The following is a 25,599-nucleotide window of genomic DNA, read 5'->3' as shown; positions in this document are numbered from 1 at the left end:
TTTACTTCACAGATTCCATTGTCATCAAGGGGATTTCTAAGAAAGGAAGCTTTCTCCAGTATTAGAATGATTTTAATGATTTTGACAAGTTTGAAAGAGCATCACTTCTTATAAGGGTGAAATTGAAGGCACTTGATGGAATCTGTGCCTTTTTTTTTTTTTTAAAGGGGGTCTGCATGAAATTTGTTTTTTACTTCATAGTAAATGTTGCTGATAACAACCTTGCTGACTGAAGATTTCCCAGTTGATTTCCCAATGTTTTTCCTTTCTTAGCACTACAAGATTTGCAAGGAGATGTTGCATATTACACCCTCTTCTTGAATTCTACTGATGATGGAAGATCTCTAAAGATCCAGGCTGATGTAAACTTTACAGTCATAGGTGATTTGCAGCCCAACACGGAGTATGAGATATATTTTGAAGTTTTTAATGGGGCCCACAGCATCAACAGTGACGTTGTGCATGTGACTACCTCAGATGGAGGTTGGTTAGCCATGACTATGGCTTGGTTTAAAATCTGAGAATTAAATTGATTGATTTTTGTTAGGATTGAGGTCAGTCATCCTTCAATTATAAAATTTACAGTATAAAAGAAGTAAAGGCTAAAATGCTTAAGTGCTGGTTGTCATCAGATCAATAAATAGTCCCACTGAGACAGAAGCAAAAGCTCTAATAGCAGATACTAACCCAGTTTTTTCTCATCTTCTCCCACATATTCCTATCTGTGTGCACTAAGTTTGGAACTGAGTTCATATCAATAAATGATGGAACTTAGAAACAATTAATGGGGGTTTTAAAAGATTTGCTCTGTGAAGCGATATGCTTTTGACATGACAGTCATACACAGGGCCTTTCCTGAGTCACCAGAAACTCTAGGTGTAAGTTCAGCCTCTAAGAAAATTCTTTATGAGTCATTTCTATGCCAGTGGGCAAATGTGGGGTGGGGGGAGGTTAAGGATAAAATAAAAAGTAAAAACTTGTGCATCAGAAATGTGTTTAGAATATTCTTTCTAATCTTTTTTTGCTTTATAAAGTCTCATTATAAACATTATAATATCATTACCTCAGAAGCAAGTGTTCCAGGTCATTAGCAAAGCACTTTAAGTGAGAATTCCATTTCTTTTCTGATGCCAAAGGTCAGCACCTTTTGTTTATAAAATAGAATTGATAGTAATGGCAATTTTTCAACTTGTTCATATGATAAAAATAGGATTTTGCATGGTTCTTTCTGACATGCTTAGAAAACTATGTAATTTAATTCTAAGGGAGGTGTTGTGTGGGTTTTTTTTTAAGTGTTAGCCTTCATCATTACCTATAGTAATCAACATTCACCGCCATTTACATAATGACAGTATTGCATATTGCTTCATATTGCTTCAGCTATAAGGCTGATAATGTCATGCTCCAGCAGGCATAAAGTATTTTGGTGTTAGGTTATTCTTTAAAAGCAAAATTCTTCTTTTTCCTTTTTTTCTCTTTCCTCTTTTTTTTTTTCTTTCCTCTTTTTTTAAGAATTGCAATTGGGGCAGACATAAAAAATACTATTTGTATGTTGGAAGTGCAGATGGGTGAATAATTTATCATCGTATCTCACTGGTCACATACTGCTGATGATTGACACTATGCTGCTGTATAAAGCATTTTGCCATCAGCTCTCATTGTTTCTAACTGAGAGTATAATAAGTCAATTTACAGAAGACTACAGACTGTGATAACTTCATCAGAGGCAAGCAGATAAGCAGTGAACCCTTTGCTAAACCTAACTACTAATCTGCATTTGGTTAAACAAGTGCTTTTTCAGAGACAGCTGGAGTTTATTCTGTTTCTTCTTTTATTTCTAGAGCCTGAGGGCATGTTCCCTCCAGAGGTTGTCATCATCAACAGTACAGCTGTACATGTCATCTGGACATCACCTTCAAACCCAAATGGTGTGGTCACAGAGTACTCTATCTATGTGAATAATAAGCAGTACAAGACTGGAATGAATGAGCCGGGCTCCCTCCTTTTAGCAGATTTGTCTCCATTCACTGTCTATGATATACAGGTTGGAATATCTTTTCTGAGTTATGTAATATACTTCAGGTTTACATAAAATATGTGTATTCCCAAGCAGAATACTGTTTCATGAATTTCTTTACATAGATGGGCATATATTTGCACTGATGTTTGTGTGCATATACATACAAGGCATAAATGTGTTTTCAGCATATTTTAGGTGTGTGTACACAAAGAAAAATACAAATTTCCATTATCTTTTTTAAACCATCAAAACTCCATTTACTTTCCCCTAAATGATCTGTGCTACATGAGCAAAGCTCCAACATATACTACAAAAGAGGCAAAGATTCTACTCCTACTCATTAAAAGAAAATTACAATTGTTTTAAAAACGTCAGGCATGCATAATATATCAGCACAGAGAAATAATGATGTTGCGTTTGTCATCCTTTTATCATTTATTTTCTCCTTATCCTTCTAAGGAGTAAGTACAGCTGATCTCTGAAATCACAGTAGTACTTTTTATGCTGTTAAAAAGTACAGTATTTTTTCCTTTGCTTTTCCCTTTTTCTATCTTTGCCTCTCTATTCATATATCTAACAAAAGGCAAAATACTCTGTGCAGAATAATAGAAAAAAAAACTTTCTATCCCTAAATTATATTAATATATTCAAGAAATGCAGTTTGACACTTAATTGTAAATATTCCTATTTAATTCAGGTTTCATTTGCATTATATATGAGAAAACTTCGTAATACCACACATACTTCATTCTGAAACTGTGCATCCCATTACCACATAAATACGCATCACAGACAGGCACATCGTAACAGATTTCTGTGTTCCAGCCCCTCTGAAACAGCAAACCTCCATCCATGAATACACATATGACTTGCTGAATGCCACTTGGAAACACATTTGTCTTTTCTCAATAACAATGCAAATCCAATGCACTGCCTCACTTATAGACCCTCTATATTAATTTACCATGGCCACCTTCTGTTGCTTGAGATGTTAATTATTCTTTTCTGCTTTCCAAGTCTTTATACTGGGCTTTATATTTACATCAGTGTAATAAGTAAAACCAAAATAAACTGGGGTTTGGGTTTATTTTCTTTTGATTCTTTTTCTTGTTCTAGAAGCTATGTTACTTTCAATGCATATGTGCCTCACTGGTAATCTTTCTGCATTATCTTTCATGCTTTGTGCTCTATTATTTTGAGTAACTTATCTGTTAACAATACAAACAATGTTACCACCCTTCACTAGCTATTTCACTTTGCCTCTGCTTAGTTTAATCCTGAGAATTGAAGGAATAAAGTTTTAGTTCCCTGGCATTTTTAATAACAAAGTGTATGATTCCTGTTTGCATTTTGCACTTTTAATTTTCCAGAATAGACATGAAGGAATAGAAAATATGAAGGAAAAGTTATTCTTATATTTATGTCAGAATATATGGTAGGCATAATAAACTTACTCAAGGCCCCAAATCAAAGTAACTTTTTTTACTATTATGTGCCAGATTCTACATATACATGCAGAAAAACAAATTCACTGCAATTCTGTTGGTGCTAATAGACACCAGCAATTGGTGCCAGGGGGCTGCATGTACCCTTGTTTTGAAAATGGTGCGATACAGTGCGATACAGTGCAGTATACTGCAAAGCTGCATTGTTTTTCTGCCTGTATGGAATCTGTCAAATGGAAAAGAATAAAGTTGTGGGTGAAGAGAGAAGTCTAAACTGTAGCAGAGCTAAATAATTTCTGCAGCTGAGTATGTAAAACTCATGTTCTTCTTCATCAGATTGAAGTCTGCACAATGTATGCCTGTGCGAGGAGTAATGGGACCCAGATAACAACTGTGGAAGATGAGCCAAAGCAGCTGTCAGCACCCATTATTCACGTAATTGGCTCAAGGTACTATGCTATAGGTGTTTTTCATATATCAGAGGAATTTGTAGTGGGAACAGGGACCAGAATTTCAGCTTGTCTTTTCTCAATTGAGTAAGGTGCATAAAAGAATTATGAATACATTTTGCAAAAAAATCATTCATAGCTGTTATTTTTGGTTTTAGAATTCTTGGCCAAAAGAGTAATGGAAGAAATCTCACCCTTGGTTGATTGTACATACCCATTTGGGTGTCACTGTGCTGTGATAATAAATAAAGCATAAGTGGCAGTAGTTAAGAGAAGTGCAGGGGAATGAAAATTATCACATTTTGCTGTCAGTTAAGAAGAGGAAGATTAATGCGCAGGGAGCAATGCAATGCTGATAACGGAAACTTAGAATAATTGTGGGTAAAAAAACTCACCTATCACAACAGTAAGTATTAATAAACTATCTTAAAAGTCATGCATATCTATGTCTCCTTGAACCACTGTTTGCAATCTGCCTATTCACTACATCCGCAGGCATTGGCAAGCTTCTAAATTGTAGAGGGAGGTTCAGATTTGCAGTCCTTAGAAGCAGCCAAATGGTAACATATACAGTGATTCTTTGGTAGTTAATATCTTCCAAATGCAGACTAAAACTAAGCTCTATAATGCATTTTTCAGAATTACCCCAACAATAAAACAGTTTGCCTCCTCTGTTTATGACGTTGTTCATGTGATTTTATTACATTTCTGGTAGAGTATGCCCATTAGCAGTGTTTCTTTTCTAGAAAGGATTTTTTTTTTTTTTTAAATTAAACAACAAAAATCTAGCATCTGAGACTTCAGAAATGGCCAGCAAATGGACTTGCTTCTTCAGTCTCTTAAGGACTTTGGTTTGCTGTTCATCATGACTATATTTAGCTTAAATTCAGCATTTATCTCTGTATAAGGATGAAATTAAGATTGCTATTTTTCTGTCACACACAGAGATATAGTCTTGTTTGATTTATACGAACTCAGTTCAGGATCTCATCTTTTGCCCTTGGCTTTAACTTCTGTATGCCTTTTTCTGTATTGTCTCTCCTGCAAATACTTATGTGTGTTTCTGCTATTATGTATAGACTAAATATGTCATAACCCATGAATGCAAAAGGATCAAAAGTGCCTTCCTACTTTATAATCTGCTCAGCCAGAAACAGACTCTGTTTCTACACTGCCTTTTCCTACATGTCATATTATCATCAGCTGTTCTTATATCCCAAAAGAATACTAACTACTGATCGATTGCCAGGACATGTCTGGCCGTGGCCTACATGTGCCCTGGGTAGTTCATTTATTTGCCACGGTGGATTTGCTAGAGTGGAATTTAATCAATAGCTAATTCATTAATTCTGGTCCTCGAGTATGTAGGGATTGTGCAGTATAAAAATGACTGGCTGGCTTCAGCTTAGATTGAAATATGGCAAACACTACAGCTGACAGTTTCAGCAGGTGCTGGGTTGAATACGAATTTTGTTTATTTATCCTCCATATAAGAAAAAGCTGGGGCAAAAAAACAGTTTGTGTAGACAAGAGAACATTTTAACACATATCTATCATCAGACAGAGGGGCATTTCTAGAGTATAGACTCGTGGGATACCTAAGATATAATACAGACTGTGCAGTTTGTCTTTAATTGGAATCATGGTGGGTTTTCCCTCCTCTGAATCAGTTTGGGGGGCTGTATTACTGATGAGAATGCTATAAGATAATGTCTTTGCAGCATTCACAAATAATTGTTTTAAACTTTGCCTTAAGGTGCTGCATGACAGAAATTATAATTTCATCCACCGATTTAGAAGTCTTTCTAACAGCAGCTCCATCCACACTGTTCAATGAAAGTTATACCACCAGAGCCATTATAAATACCTTACTTTTCCACCCGTTACAGTTAATAACTCAGCTTCAGGCTGAAACTTGGCACAAAAGGTCACAGCCCTGGAATGGTTATCTTGTAATGCCAAACTTCAACGAGAAAACAGTATGGGACCCAATCCTGAAGTCCTAAATCAGGTTCTGGTTTGTTTGTTTCTTGTCTGGGTTTTGAGGTTTTTTTGTGGGAGGTGGACAGGTTGCATTGGCCATATTTAGGTAGAAAAAAAAAAAACTATTGAAATTAAATATGCTTTGGGGTTTTTTCTTCTTTTTTTAGTTAGAACACCAGGGTTTGTCTCTATGGAGAAATATATTTTATTCACAGTTTGGAACGGTCTCTGAGTACTTCATGTATGTGGATGCTAATTTACAGTTTGGGTAGTGGATTCAATTCTCATGGTATGTTGGAAAATAGTTTGTTCATTCTTCTTTCTCTTTTTCCTTGTAGTGCAGCATGCCTCGGTTTTTTTCTGACGACAGTATTTAGTAGCAGCTTTGTTCCTTTCAGAAAAGTGAAGCACAATGCAGATGAGCCCTGCAGCAGTTCTGTTCAGTGCTTAATTAAAAGTTTGATGGCTCCAAAAAAAGCCATAAACTAGGGAAAATCCTTCATAGCCTCATGCAGAAGAAGTGGGTTCTTTATGCACTTTGAGGGGAACCAAAAATTCTGGTGAGGGTGTAATAGAAAATGCAAAGAAGCTCAAGCCATGGGAGAAAAGCTAGGTGAGTTCTTTGGTTTGATGCTCAGTATCATGGGGTTTAAGAAGTTTTCTGTATGAGCCGGAGGAATTATTTCAAATTATCATGTTAGTGAGAAAGATTTTAGAACAAATGGTTAAAACATATAGCAGTAAATTGTTGGGATGATGATAGTTGCTCAGGAGTTCTAAAGGAGCTCAAATATGAAAATGTCAAACTACTGTGCTGTGTAAAATACCCTTTACATTGGTCTTGGTACTGGAGGAATGGAAGAGGAAACAATGTAGTGTAGGTTTCTCCAAGGGGGTCTGAGGAACTAAAGACATGTAAGTCTGATTTTTCATACTGGTAAAATGGGCAGAAAGTAAAAAAGCTGTAAGAGTAAGGGTATCATAGCTATGTGAATGAACATGAAATGCTGGGGAATATTGTTCTGGAGCCTAGTCTAGCGGACGCATAACAAACTTACATATGCTTAGTTTCACAGAACTTTCCCTAAAGTGCTCAAGACAGTGTTCCCATGGAGGACAACCCAGTCACTTTCCCTGCTTTAGTAACGGGGAGAACAAAGCATAGAAAGATTTCTCTAAGACGTTTGTAGCAACAGCAGAACTGTAATGCAATTTATCAGACTTTCTGCAGTGTGTCATACCACCTCTCTAATTATGTTAGCACTGCAGTCCATGATACAGCAGATAACTCTTGTGCAGTAATGCTGAAGCAGTTGCTCAGTATATGGGTTGTCTCCTGATGAGTAAAGTATTTTATCTGCTGGTCATTAACAGCAGCAGTGTTCCCTCTCTTAAGAGTGTCAGGTGAATGTTGTGATTTTTCTGTGATATTTTTTAATTCCAGCTCATGAAGTAAAGTCAGTGAATCTTAGGTTTGCTGTGTCTCTAAGAATTTAACACTTTCACGTGACGAGACTAACACAACATTCATTCTCAAGACCCAGAAGTGAGGCCTTGTTATATTTTAATCTTTGTAATTAAACCTTGACTACTGTGTTGAGGAAAAAAGTAACAAAGAGTTCTTTTCATGATTCATGGACAGTTGAAGCTGGTGATACTTGAAGCAGGCAAAAGCTAGAGTTTTATTTTCAAGGTCTGGTTTGCCAAAATGTATCTGATGTGACATCAAAACTCTGAAATACTGATATTTTTCATGGATAAAAAAAATTACCTCTAAATGTTGGAATGAATTATCATTGCATGCTGGAGCCATAGGATTTCAGTTTACTCTGTTGCAACAGAAGCAAATACACCTTTGTGGTTCCATTTTAAATTTGTCTTTATCTCCTGGAAGTGCAGCAGTGCCTCATGGACCTTGTAGTGTGAAGCAGTTTGTTTGTGGTTCAGCTGCCTTTTCTGGGGAGCTCTACTTAATTATTTTCACCACATTGACAGCAGTCACTCAGCATTTGAACTGTCAGAAGTTACACACACTTGAAGTGAAGTTGTCTCTGGGCAGGAAAGGATTATACTCCACACGTCAGGTTTTCTACACTCATCTATGCCTAGAATTTTTAAGTCTACATCTGTAGTTCAGGCTGTGGGCACTTCCCAGTATAAACACAGTTTGCCATGGGTGGGAAACATCAGAAGGTGTAGACACAACTGAAACATTCCTAAGACTGTGAAGGAGTTTGCTTGTCTGTGGGTTGCTACTGGAAGATGATGCTGAGTTTTACCCTTTCGGTGGCACTGATCAGTGAACTCCCATGCCATGTAGTTTTCTTGTGCAGCTATAGCATTGCACAATACTAGGCTGTGTCCACCCCAAATGTGTGTCTATAAATTGAATAATAAAAAAGTGATTGCTTGTTAAGAAGAAAAAAAATACATGCTGAGTACTGCAGAAAAGGCAAAATGTTCAAATCATTGCATCAAAACATAAGCCTAATTTGAAATTATTTTAGAGAGAAGTATGACTTGCAAAACTGCAAAAACTAGCAGTACTTTGCAAATATACCCTTGAGGTTCTGAATGAAACTTGCAAAAAACAAATAATTAAGAAATATGACTGGGAATGCTTTCTTTGTCCTGTGATTTATACTGTGTAAAAACCAGGAGAGAGTTACAATGGCATTTTTAAATGTTGAAGTAGTACCTTTCTTTTCCTTTTCTTTTTATCTTTATATTTTCCTGCTTTTATATTTTAAGTTAGGTCCTATCGCATTATTTAAATGTATACGTATGTGTATGTGTGTGTGTGTGAATGTGTGTTCATGAGCATGTAGTGAGTATGCATGAGTATGTGGTGAATACAAAATAGCCATGCACAGAATAGGGAATTAAATCTGTGGTTCAGATGAAGACCTTGGAATGAAAATGGTGACTCTGTAAATTACCTATGAAGTTATTCCCTCATAGGTGACATTAATTCCTGTTCTGCAAAGACTTTTTGTGGTGTGTATTTTTCTATTTGTACCTCAAGGAAGTGAAATAATGGTTCAGTTATTTTTATTCTGTTAAGATGTCAAAGTTTATCTCAGCAGCTGCTGTTTCACTGTAACATTTTCATTTTAAATTAATGCTAATTTATGATGTCACTGGCATTCTGACAGTGGCAGTGTAATTGGGACATGGAGATTAAGAGGTAGTTGAAGTATATATTATGCAATGTTGTTGGTCCTCATGCTGCTCTGCACATAGCATTTGGATTGCCTTCTTTCTAACCAAAGAAAGCTGTAATGAAAGAAATTTGTGTCTTACTCAACATTCCAGAGTGATTATGCAAGAAATGAAGTTTTCATTTGAAATACCAATGTAAACTCTGTACATTCTGAAAAAAAAGCAAATTTCTGTTTCGAATGTCCTTTTTGCCTTTTTTTGTTATAATTGCAATATTAAGTGAGATTTTGGAGCAAATACCTGCAGATTATTTTAGTACTAAGAGGCATGCTATGATTCTTCTCTTAAGATACTTTCTTCCTTAAACTGATGGTGGTCTGATATCAAACCTGAAATCGACAGCAAAATTTTGGTTTATAGACAGTCTTTTGTGGACTGCTGTAGTCATGGTTTTGCACTCTTAGAAGTCTTGAGCCTTCTCAAGTGGGATAAACACTTGCATTTTTTACTTCTAATTTTATGTCAATGGCAATATCTAAGCACTGAAGAGAAGTAGTGCTTACTGATGCTGTGATGAGTTCTTTTCATTCTGAATTGAAGAACACATTTCAAAGTAACATACACATTTTATATAATGTTTCTGAAGGCAGAGAAAAGGCAAGATGAATACAACTCTCCTCTAAATGGTGACTGATCACAAGCTGCACTAGCAGCAGCTCAGAGGGAAGGGGGTGGTCTTTTGCCCTCCAGCTGCTCTTCCTTCACCAGGTTCATGTTTGAATTGCCCTGACAATACTTCATGTACACGTTTGCTATAGCAAAGAGTAAAATGCTAGTTTATTGCACATAAGTTTCCAGAAGTATGAATGAGATGTCTTTTAAATAACAACCTTTAAGGATTTTGATTGCATGTGTGATTTGGTTTCCCAAAACTTTTACACCATTTGGTTATTAAAACAGCTGTGAAATTCACCATCCAAAGGAATATTTTGGGCACTTTGAAATATTACACTCTGTGTGAAACAGTATAAAATGGAACTACTATATGCTAATCCTTTAATATAAATATCCATAGAAACATAAATGCTTTCAATCATTTAACAAATGTTAATTTTCTGCTTATTGTAGATCTCTTCAAATCAACTGGGCATCACCAGAGCAGCCAAATGGCATTATCCTAGGATATGAACTCTTACGTAAAGCATGGCAGAGGTGTACCCCATCAAAGACTCCAAAGAGCAGCAAAAGTAATAGAATGTGCATCTCGTTAGAATGTAAAAAGCATGAAAATATCTGTGGAAAAGTTTGTTATCATCCAGAGCTGAAGGTACATGTATATTCTTAAGTTAGCAATGTAAAGAACAATTATACTTTTAGGAAGAAGCATATAAACCAAGCCTCTAGTTATCAGAGGAAGGGAAGTAGAGGATTCTGCTTCTTTTGCTATTTTAAAGTCAAGGCTCTGATACATATCTTGAAACTTTTTTGAAAGAAATAAAAATGTTTGAGCTTGGTACAGGGATATCAGTGCAGAAATCTCCAGCAGCATATGTGAGTCCACTGATGACAAGCAATTCTGTTATCTTAAGCCTGTGAGTGAGTGTTTCAGAAGAAAGGAATTGTTTAGCATTTATGAAGATGTTTTGCGTTAGCATGTTGGTTTGGACCAATAGTGCAGATCTGAAATGAATTTCCAGATTGTTTTTGTTTATTACATGCTGGTGCAGGGTAGAATTGGTTTTAATACATGTAAACTAAATCACTTGCACAAGAAGCTAAGCCAAAACCCGTGTTTCAAAACCCCTTCAAATATAGAATCATAGAATCATAGAATAGTTAGGGTTGGAAAGGACCTTAAGATCATCTAGTTCCAACCCCCCTGCCATGGGCAGGGACACCTCACACTAAACCGTATCACCCAAGGCCTCGTCCAACCTGGTCTTAAACATTGCCAGGGACGCAGCATTCACAACCTCCCTGGGCAACCCATTCCTCACCACCCTAACAGGAAAGAATTTCCTCCTTATATCCGATTTAAACTTCTCCTGTTTAAGTTTTAACCCGTTACCCCTTGTCCTGTCATTACAGTCCCTAATGAAGAGTCCCACCCCAGCATCCCTATAGGCCCCCTTCAGATACTGGAAGGCTGCTATGAGGTCTCCACGCAACCTTCTCTTCTCCAGGCTGAACAGCCCCAACTTTCTCAGCCTGTCTTCATATGGGAGGTGCTCCGGTCCCTTGATCATCCTCGTGGCCCTCCTCTGGACTTGTTCCAACAGTTCCACATCCATTTTATGTTGAGGACACCAGAACTGCACAGAATTCTCCAGGTGAGGTCTCACGAGAGCAGAGTAAAGGGGCAGGATCACCTCCTTTGACCTGCTGGTCATGCTTCTTTTGATGCAGCTCAGGATACGATTGGCTTTCTGGAGTGAGAGCACACACTGCCAGCTCATGTTCATTTCCTCATTGACCAACACCCCCAAGTCCTTTTCCACAGGGCTTCTCTGAATCTCTTCTCTGCCCAACCTACAGCTGTGCCTGGGATTGCTCCGACCCAGGTGTAGGACCTTGCACTTGTCATGGTTAAACTTCATAAGGCTGGCATCAGCCCACCTCACAAGCGTGTCGAGGTCCCTCTGCATGGCATTCCTTCCCTCCAACGTATCAACCGAACAACACAGCTTGGTGTCATCGATAAACTTGCTGAGGGCACACTCAATCCCACTGCCCATGTCACCGACAAAGATGTTAAACAAGACCGGTGCCAACACCAATCCCTGAAGGACACCACTCATTACTGGTCTCCAGCTGGACATTGAGCCATTGACCACAACTCTTTGCATGCGGCCATCCAGGCAGTTCTTTATCCACCAAGTGGTCCATCCATCAAATTGATGTCCCTCCAATTTAGAGACAAGGATGTTGTGTGGGACAGTGTTGAACGCTTTGCACAAGTCCAGGTAGGTGACATAAACCTCTCTGCCCCTGTCCATCAGCTCCGTAGCCCCATCATAGAAGGCCACCAAATTGGTCAGGCAGGATTTCCCCTTAGTGAAGCCATGCTGGCTGTCACCAAGCAGCTTGTTGATTTTCATGTGCCTTAGCATGCCTTCCAGGAGAATCTGCTCCAAAATTTGCCAGGCACAGAGGTGAGACTGACTGGTCTGTAGTTCCCTGGGTCATCCATTTTCCCCTTCTTGAAAATGGGAGTTATATTTCCCTTTTTCCAGTCATTGGGAACTTCACCTGACTGCCATGATTTCTCAAATATGGTGGCCAGTGGCTTTGCAACTTCATTCGCCAGCTCCTTCAGGACCCGTGGGTGGATTTCATCAGGACCCATGGACTTGTGCACTTTCAGGTTCTTAAGATGGTCTCGAACCAGAGCCTCTCCTACAGTGGGCCTAAGGTCTTCATTCTCATATCCCTGCATCTGCCTTCCAAGACTTGGGTGGTGTGGTCAGAGCCTTTGCCAGTGAAGACTGAGGCAAAGAAGTCATTCAGAACCTCAGCCTTCTCCAAACCCTGTGTAGCCAGTTCTCCCGAGAGCTTCCTGAGGGGGCTCACATTCTCCCTAGTCTGTTTTTTATTTGCTACGTACCTGTAGAATCCCTTCCTCTTATCCTTAACATCCCTAGCCAAGTTTAATTCTAACTGGGCCTTAGCTTTCCTAACCTGGTCCCTAGCTTCCCAGACAACATCCCTGTACTCTTCCCAGGCTGCCTGACCTTGCTTCCACTTATTATAAGCCTCTTTTTTTCCTCTAAGTTTCCTCAGCAGCTCCTTATCCATCCAAGGTAGTCTCCTGGCCCTCCTGCTGCACTTCCTTCTAGTTGGCATGCAACACTCCTGAGCTTGTAGCAAGTGATCTTTGACTATGAACCAAGAGTCTTGGGCCCCCTTGCCCTCTAAGGCTATATCCCGTGGAACCTTACTAAGCACGTTCCTGAAGAGGCCAAAGTCTGCTCTCTTGAAGTCCAGGGCAGTTGGAGCTTGCTGCACTCTCTTCTCACTGTCCTGAGGATCTCAAATTCCACCATCTTGTGATCGCTGCATCCAAGGCTTCCCTGGAGCATCACATTTCCAAAGAGCTCTTCCCTGTTGGTGAGCACGAGGTCAAGCATGGCACCTCTCCTTGTCAGCTCCTCTTTTACTTGCAGAAGGAAGTTGTCTTCCACGCAGTCGAGGAACCTCCTGGATTGCTTGTGCTCTAGCTCTAGAAGGGAAACTTTGTGTTCCCAACCAGCCTGTGCACTAGCTGACTTTACAAGGTTGCATCTGAATTTTTTTCCCTTTGCAAAGCTTTGTTCCATGTGTGTAATGCAGATGTGGATCCCAAGGAATCAAGCTGTATCTGATTCAAAGTAAATCTCACAAGCCACGCGTAACGGGAGTTTGAGTAGTGGGACTTTGGTGCCAATCTGTTGAATCCACTGATCCAATCCCATTGTGACAAATTGCATAGTGGGTATATGTGTATTTAGATCTTAACTCAGCTGGCAAATCTCTATATGTAGTTTTGCATCCCCCTTGGAACAATCAGTTTTGCTCAGCTGTGTGTCATGGGTCACACACTGTAAACTACTAGAAGAGATTATTTGCCAGCTTAAGTATTCAGGTATCTGTGGAGAGCATAATGGTAGTTCATGTGGCTCCTTTGGCCGAAGGTGATTGAATTGGACCTCTTAGAGGCTGTAGGAAATTTTCCAGGTGTATGCAGTATTTCAAAACACCAGTAAAACTATAAAGCTCCTCACTGTGTGAGGAATCAATCCTCAAAGCCTGCATGGCCCACAGCAGTTATTAACATGACTTGGTGTTGGTCCCACCCCCTCCTTGGCTAAATGGTTAATAACCATATTCTTCAGTACAGAAAATCTATTTAGATTCAGCTACAAGTAGGTGGCTGTTACATGACAATGAGAAGCAGCTCTGAATGGAATCCATTGTGATTTGTCAGATATATTTTTAAATTATGTCTATTTTCATGTTATTCTTCATATGAGTTCCTGTTTAGGACTAGGATCAGTAGTGTAGTAGGAATCTGTAATGGTTTTTGTTGAAAAATGTGGTAGAAAACTCTTAGTTCGAAAGTAAGCTTTAATGTAATGGAATAGTGTCCTTATTTGTCAAATGAATCATCACATGTTCTGTGACTAAAGTAAACAATCTTTATTCACAAGATTCCCTGTCAGACAAGACAGTAATTAAGGGAGCAAGTTATTTGAGGGGTCCAGATTAAAATATAAATCTTCCAGCCAACACAGCTTTAGCTTTGCAGTTCCCTTGAAAGCAATAGTATGCCGAACATATATATTTCTGAAACCTTGCAAGTCAAGTATGGGCATTCCTTTGCTCTAAAACATAAATTTACTTATTTTATGGTTTTGGCATGGTAGATTTCTAATAGATCTGTGAATGTTTATAAGTTAAATTTGTATTATATTAATTTTAGAAGTTTTCTTCTCCGTTTTTGTTTTTTCAGCCTTTGTGCATTTATGATCTCTTTGAGCTTGGAGAGTGTCCACTTATTTTTATATCTGTCTGACTTTCTGATTTTTTCTAATTAATTTTGCATTATTTTGTTATAATGGTCTCCCTGTATTCTCACAGTCTGCGGTTAGGAGTGGGTGCTATTTGCTAAGTAGTGGCTATATCAAAAATGACCAAACAGTCCACAGGAAAATGAGGCACTCGTACATAAAATGACATGGGAGTAATTTTTTTTAAATTAATTGATTAGAATAACCCTCCCAGTACTTTGCCTGGTTCGCTACATGTATTCACACTAGTCATCCAAAATGCCTGTAAGAGATATCTACAGAGCTCCTGACACATCCATGTTTCTCTTAAACTGGAATCTGTGACAGGGACAGCATAAGGCCTTATGTGGCAGATCTCTGTCACACAGTTATAGAATTCACTGACAGCCTATGCCAGCATTTATGGTATTAGAACAGGCTTCCCAGGGAAGCTGTGGAATCACTGTCCCTGGAAGTGTTCACACAACATGTAGACAAGGCCCTTAGTGCCATGTTTTAGTGTGGACTTGCCAGTGCTGGGGAGCAGTTGGACTTAATGATCTTGAAGGTAACACAGCTATAGCAGAAAGTGCTGAACAGCCTGTGTGTAACGTTGCACTGGTGTATGTGTGCTGCATTTGGGATCCAGGTTACTATCTCTGCATCACACTGTGCTGGGTAAATTAACTTGATCAGAGCTGTCTTGGGAATCTGTAAAGCAACAAATGACCTTTTCACTACAAAGGATATGTGTACATGCACATTCATGGGATCATGTGGGTCTGATATTAAGCCTAACGTAGACCAAAAAAAAGATTCCTGCTATCCTAAATAATCTTTGCATCAGATCCCTACCTTTTTTTCTAGTTTTATCTAGCTTTCTGCTTCAGCATTTGAAATTGCTGTTATTTTAACTGAAGCTAGCAGTGCTATGCCTGGTATTCTTACCCTGGTATTTGTAATCAGACATGGAGTTCTGTATCTATAGAACTGTATCCTAATCTGTAACATGAAGCTATAATTCTTGAGTGCAGAAGGAATTTAGAAAGGTTTTTTTTGTGTCCAGTTTTGGAGGAAAGCTGAGAATACACTGTCATGTTTAATTTTGTCAGGTGCCATATCCTGACAGTAACAGACCTGTTCTGCTTGGGTGTTGGCAAAAGTGACAGTCTGTTCCTAGGTGTTTTTAGTAAGGTGTGAGCCATAACTCTACCCATATTTGATGTCTCAAAACAGACATCAGCTTATAGAGCTCATACCATGAGGGCTACAGAGATGCACATCAATTAACAAGGGAATGTGCCCTAGCTTCACCTACCAGGGACCATTATATCAGTAGCAATGGGGAAAGCATTCCTGTGTTACCCATGTAGCTCTTAAGCTGTCCTTCTGCTGTTACTGGCATCCTGAGGTGAACACTGAAAATAATGAGACAGGTACAGTGAAAGAAGTAATTAAAACAGTGCCATAAAGGCCAATAATTTCTCTGCACAACAGATCATGAGTATGAACATCCACAGTTAAAAGGGTCCTGACTAAAGTGCTAATACAGCTTCAGCTCTTTTTATTTTCAGTAGCAACAAACTGTATAAATCTGCAGTTAATGAGCTAATCAAATATAACTCTGATCTTACTAGGAAGTACAGGCTTAACTCTTTACTCATTGTAATTAACATGTACCATTTGTTAAAAACACCAGCAGGACTCTTCCCTTTAAGGAGAGAAGGAACAAAATAGTGGACTGATAGCTACCCTCAAAAGCACAATTTTCAGGAGTGAAAACTAACATATCTTGACATTCGTGGAAGATATTCCGTCAATATTTCTGCAAAATTTACTATTAATGCTAGCAATATTTTGCAAATTCTTCCAAGCTCCTTCAGGCTTAAAAAACCTTTAAAAAGATCACACTTCATGTACAGTGTGTGTTGTAACACACCTGAAAGGTAGAAAATGAAACTCATTTTAGTAGGGTAATATATAGTGATTTGTAACAGAATAACAATAATTTCTGCTTATGCATTTTAAGATCTAAGGGTGTTACAATTACCAAAGAAGAACAGCAGTTTGAGAAGAGAAATGGGTCAGTAAGTATACTTGGAAAAAGGGTGTCTGCATAGACTCAAAGATAATTTAAATAAAAAAGAATGAGCCTTGCTAATTTAAAATATACCCTCTCACATGAGAGCATGATGGATCAATCATTACTCTGGTGTTTGCTCCACAGGCAGAAATTTTTAATGAACTCCTGTAGCTAATAGGAATTCCTTAGAGTGTTTTGTGAGTTGCTATTCCACAAAGTGGCTCTGGCAGCAAGCGTTTGACAAGAAGGATAAACATGGCTGCCTAGCACATCTGTTTAGTTGAGTAAATCAGTCCTAGCTCAACTGGCATGTGTCCACAGGGCCAGGTAATATCCTTTAGTGAAGTCTTCAGCAAGCAGAGGGATTGGTGATGACACACTTTTAATTAAAAGAGAATGGTATAGGTAAGTTTGGTGTATTTTTTTAAATTGTTAAAATATTGTGTAATCGTGCCTGCCAGATTTGATATCTTGTTACTCTGTGCTAGTGTCATGGCTGACTGGTCCAATACCTGGGAATAAGCCTTTCTTTATGCCCAGCCCTTTCCAATCCCTGTGCTCCTGGGCCAGACTCCCTCTATGGGCTTGGATGGGAGGAGAACTACAGGGCTGATTTGTGAGTAACTCAGTCTAACAATATTTTTCAGGGCTCCCATGACAGCTAAGGATGAACATCTTGTATCATCTCCATAGATAGTAAAGATCTTCTGGTTAGCAAGCATATGTCAAGCTTTCAACCCTCTGTACAAGTGTGAGATCTCCAACCTGCCTAAAATGATGTCACTGTATCTGATTGCTACAAGGCTTCTACTTTCATCTATATAGTAACACCACCCAGCTGGGACTGTCACTTTTAGATCTAAGAGGATGAGATAATCATAACCTTTTGCCACTGTAACTTTCAATCCATCTGCTTTTCTTCTTTGTCTATTACATAATTTCAGCATTACTTGAATGCATTTTATTTTATGGATTCATGATGCAGGATCCTTGGGCTGAATATCAATGCAAATAGAAACTAACCATCTTTAGAGGACTGCTAAAAAAGTGTTATTTAACAATTTACAGCTGTCTACAGAGGATGGTGTGGAGCTACATAGTAAATAATACCCCCAACTACATCAATTGGTAGTGCCAGATGAGAGTCTGAATGTGTTTTAGAGCTAACTGGAGCCCTTTTTGTAAGTCTTCTACAGTGTCTTGAGAAATACCAAGGAGCTTAAATAATTTTTAACAAAGTGGCACCTGCTGCCATTGTAAAAAGCCTGGGTGTTCAGCTGGCGATTTTTTGAGAGAATTCAGGAGGAAAAGGAGAGACATCAGTAATAATGCAATCTTACCAATAATGATCCAAACAGAATGATTTAGAGTTAGTACTAAAATGGCATTCCCAGTGTCTGCGTGAAATACACCCAGCAGCTGTTTCTACTGAGGATTCATGAGAGAAGCAGCATTTCTTAAACCTGGAAACACCGCATGGAAAGTAAAGTGGTTCCTCAAGCCTTTCAGCCTGGATAATGCCAAAGATGTTTGAGCTTCTTTAGCTGAAAGATGGAAAGATGTGAATTTTGGGTGATGTGCATCACTGAGAAGGAGGAAACAGCACAAGCATGACAAATGCAAGCCATGAAAAGAAGAAAAATTGGGCTAGACAGACATAGAGGGAAACACAGTCCCAAGGGGCACACAAATTGGGACCAAGAATGTGTGAGGAACATGGATTTGGCCTTAGATACAGCCAGGTACAACATTTACTGGCTCTGGTGTCATCTCAAGCTCAGGATTCAGCAAAAAGGACAGGACAGAGGCCATTTTTTTACAAATGCCAAGAATTGTTGCTAAATGTGATCTACTCTGAGGACAGTGGCACAAACTACCATATTTTGATATTTTTAAGAATGCCTTTAAATGACTTGGAAATACAGAGAAACTAGGTAACCATCTAAGTTGCTTTGGAGCCAAGTGTAAGTGAAGAAAAACTCAGCCTGAAGTGCGTGCCAGTCATAAAAAGATATCCAAATGGTAGGAAGCAGAGAAGAGATGTAAAGCAGGGTTTTATTTGACATCTTAACTAATGATCTGGAAGAAAGAACAGTAAGTTAATTGAATTCATAGATTGGATTGTATTACCAGTGACAAGGTGGACAGCAAAATAATATAATAAGGTCTGCAGAGACTCAAAATTCCTGAACAGAAAATGACTAAATTCAGCTACGTTGATAGTCTAAAACAGATGCTGAATGAGAATGTGTGCTGGAAAAGCAGAAAGCTGTGTGGCGATTCAAAGCGTATAAGGTTATAAAACCTGAAAACATAATGAGAAAACAAGAACACCTTCTATCCTATCTCACGTTAACTTTGGGTTCTATATTTTTTTAATGTATCTAAATTCTAACTTCAGAACTTAACCTGATACCTCCAAAGGTGATTGCGTAAAGGCCATTCAAAAGTGAATAAAACAAAGCATCATCTTTCTGAAGTCAGAAAAAATCTGTTTCTGATTTAAGAGAAGTATGAATATTTTATCTATAGGCATGTATTTGCGTTAACATTGTAAATGTAATACAAGTTAGCTGTCTCGAGCATAGTGATAGATATTTTTAAATGTTTTTTGTCAGCTGGTAATTAAAATACCTGGGGAAACAAAAGGTCCTTCAAGAGGAACACTTTCTTTTGTTGCTGCTAGAATAACCTGATTTGGAATGTGGTTCAAGTCAGTGGTGGAAGTGCACTGTGTCACAAGAGGACAAAGGAGCAACTCTTCTCTAACATCTGTGCTGTCCTGACAACTGCCTTCTTTGTCTAGCTGCAGGAGGCATCCTCCTGGCTAGTACAATTTGCCCTGAGTGTAGGTTCTGAGTTTAGAGTTTTTACAGTGATTTCCCAGCTGTTCTCTATGATTTGCTGTGTACACAGCATGCCATTCCATCGACACAGGAGTAAGTGTACAAATAATTATTTGATTATTCAGGCGTATCATTTTCTTGACAGCACCTCAAAAGAAGCCCACAGTTAAAAGGCCTTTTCAAAGTTCATTTCCATGTAATTTTTTATTTTTTTTAAAAAGAGCCCTTATGTAAATACTGATCTCTTGAGATCACATTGTCTGAGGAACTGTGGTCATAAATAAGTGATCATGTGCTATCAGAAGAAAAATCCAGTTATTTTTATGTGAAAGAAAAACCAAGAACTCCTCATATTGGGGAATACTATTTTGAGTTTTAAGGGTTTCAGGTGACATGTTTTACAATAAATAAATAAGTAAATAAGAATTGGGAATAAAAGAAAAGGGTAGGGTGATGGTAAATTATATCTGCCTATTGCAATCTACTCCACATTGAGAGACTCAAACAGCCTGCAAGGCAAATGAAGATGATTCATATTAATGGACTATTTTATTAAGGTGCAGTATGATTGAAGGCCACAAAATAGCAGCATTCTGTCAGATACACACTAGTTTATTGAAGTCTGATAATGCTGGAGGGCACAGAATTTTAGCCAAGTTGCATTTATTTGACTGCAGTCATATTAGTGTCCATATTAGGATGTTGTACACATTTTTGTATACGTTGTTTTGCCAGAGACCTTTGTTCTGTTTAAGAGATATTGCCTTACAGCTATTTTTTTTTTTACTACTTCTAGGTATGCTGTAATGGGATTCTGCACGACAATAAACCTGGCTTCCAATGCTGTGAGGACAAGTACATTCCATTTATTCTTAATTCACCAGGGGTTTGCTGTGGTGGTCAGGTACATGCTGTGCAACCAAAACATCTGTGCTGTGGTGGTTATTACACTAAGGTATCAGTAGGTAAGAGACAACTCCTTTCCAGTGCTTGAAAGAAACAAAACAGCAAAGTTGATGTGTCTGTTAAACCAAGGGGAATGAAAACATAGCAATAAATGAGATTTATCAAGATTCCTAGGTGTCTTTGAGACTTGTGTTCAATGGGATAAGCAGAGAAAATTGCACTGACTTTGTCTTCTAAACGTCGTATGCTCTATTTATACAAGAAAGACTTAACTGATGAAACCTGGTGATTTGGTAATTTCTCAGAGAACTAATTTATCCCAACTATACTTAATTGCAGTAAGTGATGCATAATGGGGAGGGCAGTTCTGCTTAACAGGAACACCATCAGGGAATTTAGTGGTGCAGTTTAGTTCTCTGCTTGGCTTGACTTGACCCCATGTGATTTTCCCTAGCCATTTCTTTCGTGAAACAGTTGTTTGGAATATTATGGATTACATCACTTCTACTTCTTTCTGCATTGTCTACTCTTTGTTTCTAGCAGTGTTACAGATCAAATTATACATCCCACATATATTATCTTGGATGGAAATTTATCATTTCGATAAGGCTGATCGTACATTTATGCTCAGAACTGTTTGGGAAGTTTGCCAAAACTCTTTCTGTCCTATTGTCTAGTGTTCAGTTTTCCAGTTTGTTGAAGGCATTTTGACATGGAGAGGGGAGGAAAAGGGGGAGGAGAACCCTTTCAGGGGGCAGTGTTCAGAGCATATATCTCTTTGTAGGCAATTGTGAGGTCAGGAACTAAAACGCCTCCATTATTCATGCACTGGCACACATTCCCTCAGCTCAGAAATATTTGAATTTTTGCCAACACATTCAGCACATCCCAAGTTCTGATCCTTGGAAAACTAATTCATATATCACAGTTTTAGAATACCTTCCATGATGTCACCAGAAAAATGCTATCACATGGAAGAACCAGAAAAGAGAATTCTGCTGGCCTCATTAATCTCAATGTACTGAAATGGAGAGATTATACTGTGACCTCTGTCCCCATCCAGTGGTCTGTGTTAACTAGCTCAATGTTGTTTACATCAAGAAAGAAAAGCATAGGGAAACAAAATGTCTTATGTCTGAAAATACTTCTTGTTCAGTCAGCAGCCCACAGGCATGAATAACACGGAATGTTTGAACATGATTTTAAACTCTTTCTTTTTCTTGCCACATTCTCTTTTTCCATACTCTAAAGGGCAGGAACATGAACAATGTTGGTCACTTTTTTCTTTTTTATTTTTATAAATATGCTAATAACTGCAAGCTAAATGTTAATGTAGGTCACTTTTTGATAAGGATAACAATTAACTGGTAAGACTGCATGGTAGCTTTCAGAGAGAGAACGTTTTCAAGCCTAGCTTGGAACGGATCCCATTTTGAGAGGTTAATGAGAAGGTTACTGATCCTTTGTGTCTTATGTCTAATAGTTCTTTAAAAAAAAAGGTTTAACTTCCAATAGATGTGAGCTACATTCTGTGTTTTAATACTTTCTCTGTTTAGCAACTAAATTAGATTCTGAAGAATGCAGGAAAATATGCTGAAGTATCTAAATAGATTATATCTATTATGCTCTAAAAAATTGGTCTCATCTCTTTTTGTTTATTATGGACTTTATTTGATAAAGTTATTTATACAGGAAACTCTCTAAGCATACATATTTCCCAGATGTTGTTTGACCAGCTTGATAGCTGTAGATGTACTGAAGCACACTGGGCTGAAGGCATGAAGATTACAAATTAGGAAGGCAGAAATCTCAGTTTCTGAAACAGTAGCGCACAAAGAAGTGCAAATATCCATTCCAGAATTAAAATGGGAGGAGAGATTCTTAAAGCACAGCAGAACAAATAATGCTACTACCACCCAGGCACCTCTTTGGCAAGGAACATAGGGGGGAAGGAAGGCAGCGTCCTCCCTCAGCTGTTACACTTGTACCACATGTTTATTCTCAACAAAAGCTGCATTGGGTTTAGGGATGGCTCTCTGTCTGTAATCCCCAGCCTTTCAGATCAAAAAGGACTTCAGATATTACTTTTGATGAGAAAAATTAGTTTTAAACATCAAACACATTTATTAACAATCAGGAATGAAAATACTTTAATCACCTCTGTTACCCATCTTCAACAGCAGAAAAAAAGCCTTACTCCTTCCAACTGACTTTTGAGCCACAGAAAGCATTGCAACACAGAAAGGTAATAGGAAATTGTAGCTTTAAGAACACAGGACCAGCTCAAGTGCAGACACTAGTAAATGAAAATTATTGCCATTTACCATAGTTTTTGTTTTTGTTTTATAGCAAAATCTACTCCCTTCATACCTCACAGTTTATCCAGCCTAGCCCACCCCACCTATAGTGTTCGCATTATTGGCATATCCTAAAGCCTTTTCCTGCAAAAGCTTGTGCTTTTGCTTCAGTAGCAGCCAAGCCCACTGATTGTGATGTTGGTTTCTAATTTTCAAAGTGAGTTTAATCCTTAAGTTCTTTGGGAGAGGTGCCATGCTTGACCTTGTGCTCACCAACAGGGAAGGGCTGGTCGGAAATGTGATGTTCCAGGGCAGCCTTGTTTGGAGCAATCATGAGATGGTCGAGTTCGAGATCCTCAGGACAGTGAGAAGAGCGTGCAGCAAGCTCACTGCCCTGGACTTCGAAACAGCAGACTTTGGCCTCTTCAGGAACCTGCTTAGTAAGGTTCCATGGGATATAGCCTTAGAGGGCAGGGGGGCCCAAGACTCTTGGTTCATACTAAAAGATCACCTGCTACAAGCTCAGGAGTGTTGCATCCCAACTAGAAGGAAGTGCAGCAGGAGGGCCGGGAGACCACCTTGGATGGATAAGGAGCTGCTGAGGAAACTTAGAGGAAAAAAAGAGGCTTATAATAAGTGGAAACAAGGACAGGCGGCCTGGGAAGAATACAGGGATGTTGTCCGGGAAGCTAGGGACCAGGTTAGGAAAGCTAAGGCCCAGTTAGAATTAAACTTGACTAGGGATCTGAAAGATAACAGGAAAGGATTCTATAGGTATGTAGCAAATAAAAGACAGACTAGGGACAACATGAGCCCTCTCCGAAAGCTCTCAGGAGAACTGGCTACACAGGATTTGGAGAAGGCTGAGGTTCTGAATGACTTCTTTGCCTCAGTCTTCACTGGCAAAGGCTCTGACCACACCACCCAAGTCTTGGAAGGCAGATGCAGGGATGTGAGAATGAAGACCTTAGGCCCATTGTAAGAGAGGATCTGGTTCAAGACCATCTTAAGAACCTGAAAGTGCACAAGTCCATGGGTCCTGATGAAATCCACCCACGGGTCCTGAAGGAGCTGGCGAATGAAGTTGCGAAGCCACTGGCCACCATATTTGAGAAATCATGGCAGTCAGGTGAAGTTCCCAATGACTGGAAAAAGGGAAATATAACTCCCATTTTCAAGAAGGGGAAAATGGATGACCCAGGGAACTACAGACCAGTCAGTCTCACCTCTGTGCCTGGCAAATTTTGGAGCAGATTCTCCTGGAAGGCATGCTAAGGCACATGAAAATCAACAAGCTGCTTGGTGACAGCCAGCATGGCTTCACTAAGGGGAAATCCTGCCTGACCAATTTGGTGGCCTTCTATGATGGGGCTACGGAGCTGATGGACAGGGGCAGAGAGGTTTATGTCACCTACCTGGACTTGTGCAAAGCATTCAACACTGTCCCACACAACATCCTTGTCTCTAAATTGGAGAGACATCAATTTGATGGATGGACCACTTGGTGGATAAAGAACTGCCTGGATGGCCGCATGCAAAGAGTTGTGGTCAATGGCTCAATGTCCGGCTGGAGACCAGTAATGAGTGGTGTCCATCAGTGTTCAGTGTTGGGACCGGTCTTGTTTAACATATTTGTCTATGGCATGGACAGTGGGATGGAGTGCACCCTCAGCAAGTTTGACACCAAACTGTGGTTGGGTTGATATGGTGGGAGGAAGGAATGCCATCCAGAGGGACCTCGACACACTTGTGAGGTGGGCTGATGCCAGCCTTATGAAGTTTAACCATGCCTAGTGCAAGGTCCTACAGCTGGGTCGGAGCAATCCCAGGCACAGCTGTAGGTTGGGCAGAGAAGAGATAAAGAGCAGACCTGCAGAGGAGGACTTGGGGGTGTTGGTCAATGAGAAAATGAACATGAGCCAGCTTCAATGTGTGCTCTCAGCCCAGAAAGCAACCATGTCCTGCGCTGCATCAAAAAGAGTGTGTCCAGCAAGGTCCAAGGAGGTGATCCTGCCCCTCTGCTCTGCTCTTCTGAGACCTCACCTGGAGTATTGTGTGCAGTTCTGGTGTCCTCAACATGAAAATGACATGGAACTGTTGGAACAAGTCCAGTGGAGGCCCACGAGGATGAGACAGGCTGAGGAAGTTGGGGCTGTTCAGCCTGGAGAAGAGAAGGCTGCGTGGAGACCTCATAGCAGCCTTCCAGTATCTGAAGGGGGCCTATAGGGATGCTGGGGTGGGCCTCTTCATTAGGGACTGTAGTGACAGAACAAGGGGTAATGGGATCAAACTTAAACAAGGGAAGTTTAGATTGGATATAAGGAGGGAGTTCTTTACTGTAAGGGTGGTGAGGCACTGGAATGGGTTGCCCAGGGAGGTTGTGAATGCTCCATCCCTGGCGGTGTTCAAGGCCAGGTTGGACAGAGCCTTGGTGATATGGTTTAGTGTGAGGTGTCCCTGCCCATGGCAGGGGGGTTGGAACTGGATGATCTTAAGGTCCTTTCCAACCTTAATTATTCTATGATTCTATGATTTTGGAGGAGGCAAGGAAATTTTTTGCTGAGAAGCAGGCTGACTGTTCTACTAACCATAGCAAGAGCAAACTCTCTTTATTATGTAGCTGCCTCCAGTTAAAGGTTTTCAGTTGTACAATTATCATATGTACAGAAAGTATTTTTGTTGCTCTCTCAGTTTGTCTTTGTCATGCTTGCATTTGGGTATTATACAAAGTCTTGGCCCTTAATTCATGAATGTGTGTTCTTTAGTTATTATTACACATTATTATAATACTTTCACAGCATTCTGATGTAATGAGTGATTCCTTCAAGTGGAATATTTTGTACATGAAGCTACCAGTGTGTGAAATCAAACTTGTTGCTGTCA

The 25,599-nt window shown here is 39.3% G+C and overlaps 1 protein-coding gene across 4 annotated transcripts in view; it reads left to right on the top strand.

Annotated features, from left to right (window-relative positions):
- USH2A (usherin) overlaps positions 1–25,599 on the top strand; it is a 372,227-nt gene that overhangs the window by 264,568 nt on the left and 82,060 nt on the right. For all 4 annotated transcript variants that reach the window (XM_062605800.1, XM_062605798.1, XM_062605802.1 and 1 more), the window contains exons 45-49: positions 274–483; positions 1,842–2,044; positions 3,802–3,914; positions 10,188–10,386; positions 20,310–20,478. In XM_062605800.1, the coding sequence (XP_062461784.1) occupies positions 274–483; positions 1,842–2,044; positions 3,802–3,914; positions 10,188–10,386; positions 20,310–20,478 (894 nt within the window). The remainder of the gene's footprint in view (positions 1–273; positions 484–1,841; positions 2,045–3,801; positions 3,915–10,187; positions 10,387–20,309; positions 20,479–25,599) is intronic.

This window comes from Pezoporus occidentalis, unplaced genomic scaffold, assembly GCF_034315485.1.
Source record: "Pezoporus occidentalis ecotype Australia unplaced genomic scaffold, CSIRO_AGI_Poc_V1 ctg93, whole genome shotgun sequence".
NCBI classification, from domain to species: domain Eukaryota; kingdom Metazoa; phylum Chordata; class Aves; order Psittaciformes; family Psittacidae; genus Pezoporus; species Pezoporus occidentalis.
Note: the sequence above shows the minus strand (reverse complement) of the source record. Positions and strands in the feature narration are given on the sequence as shown.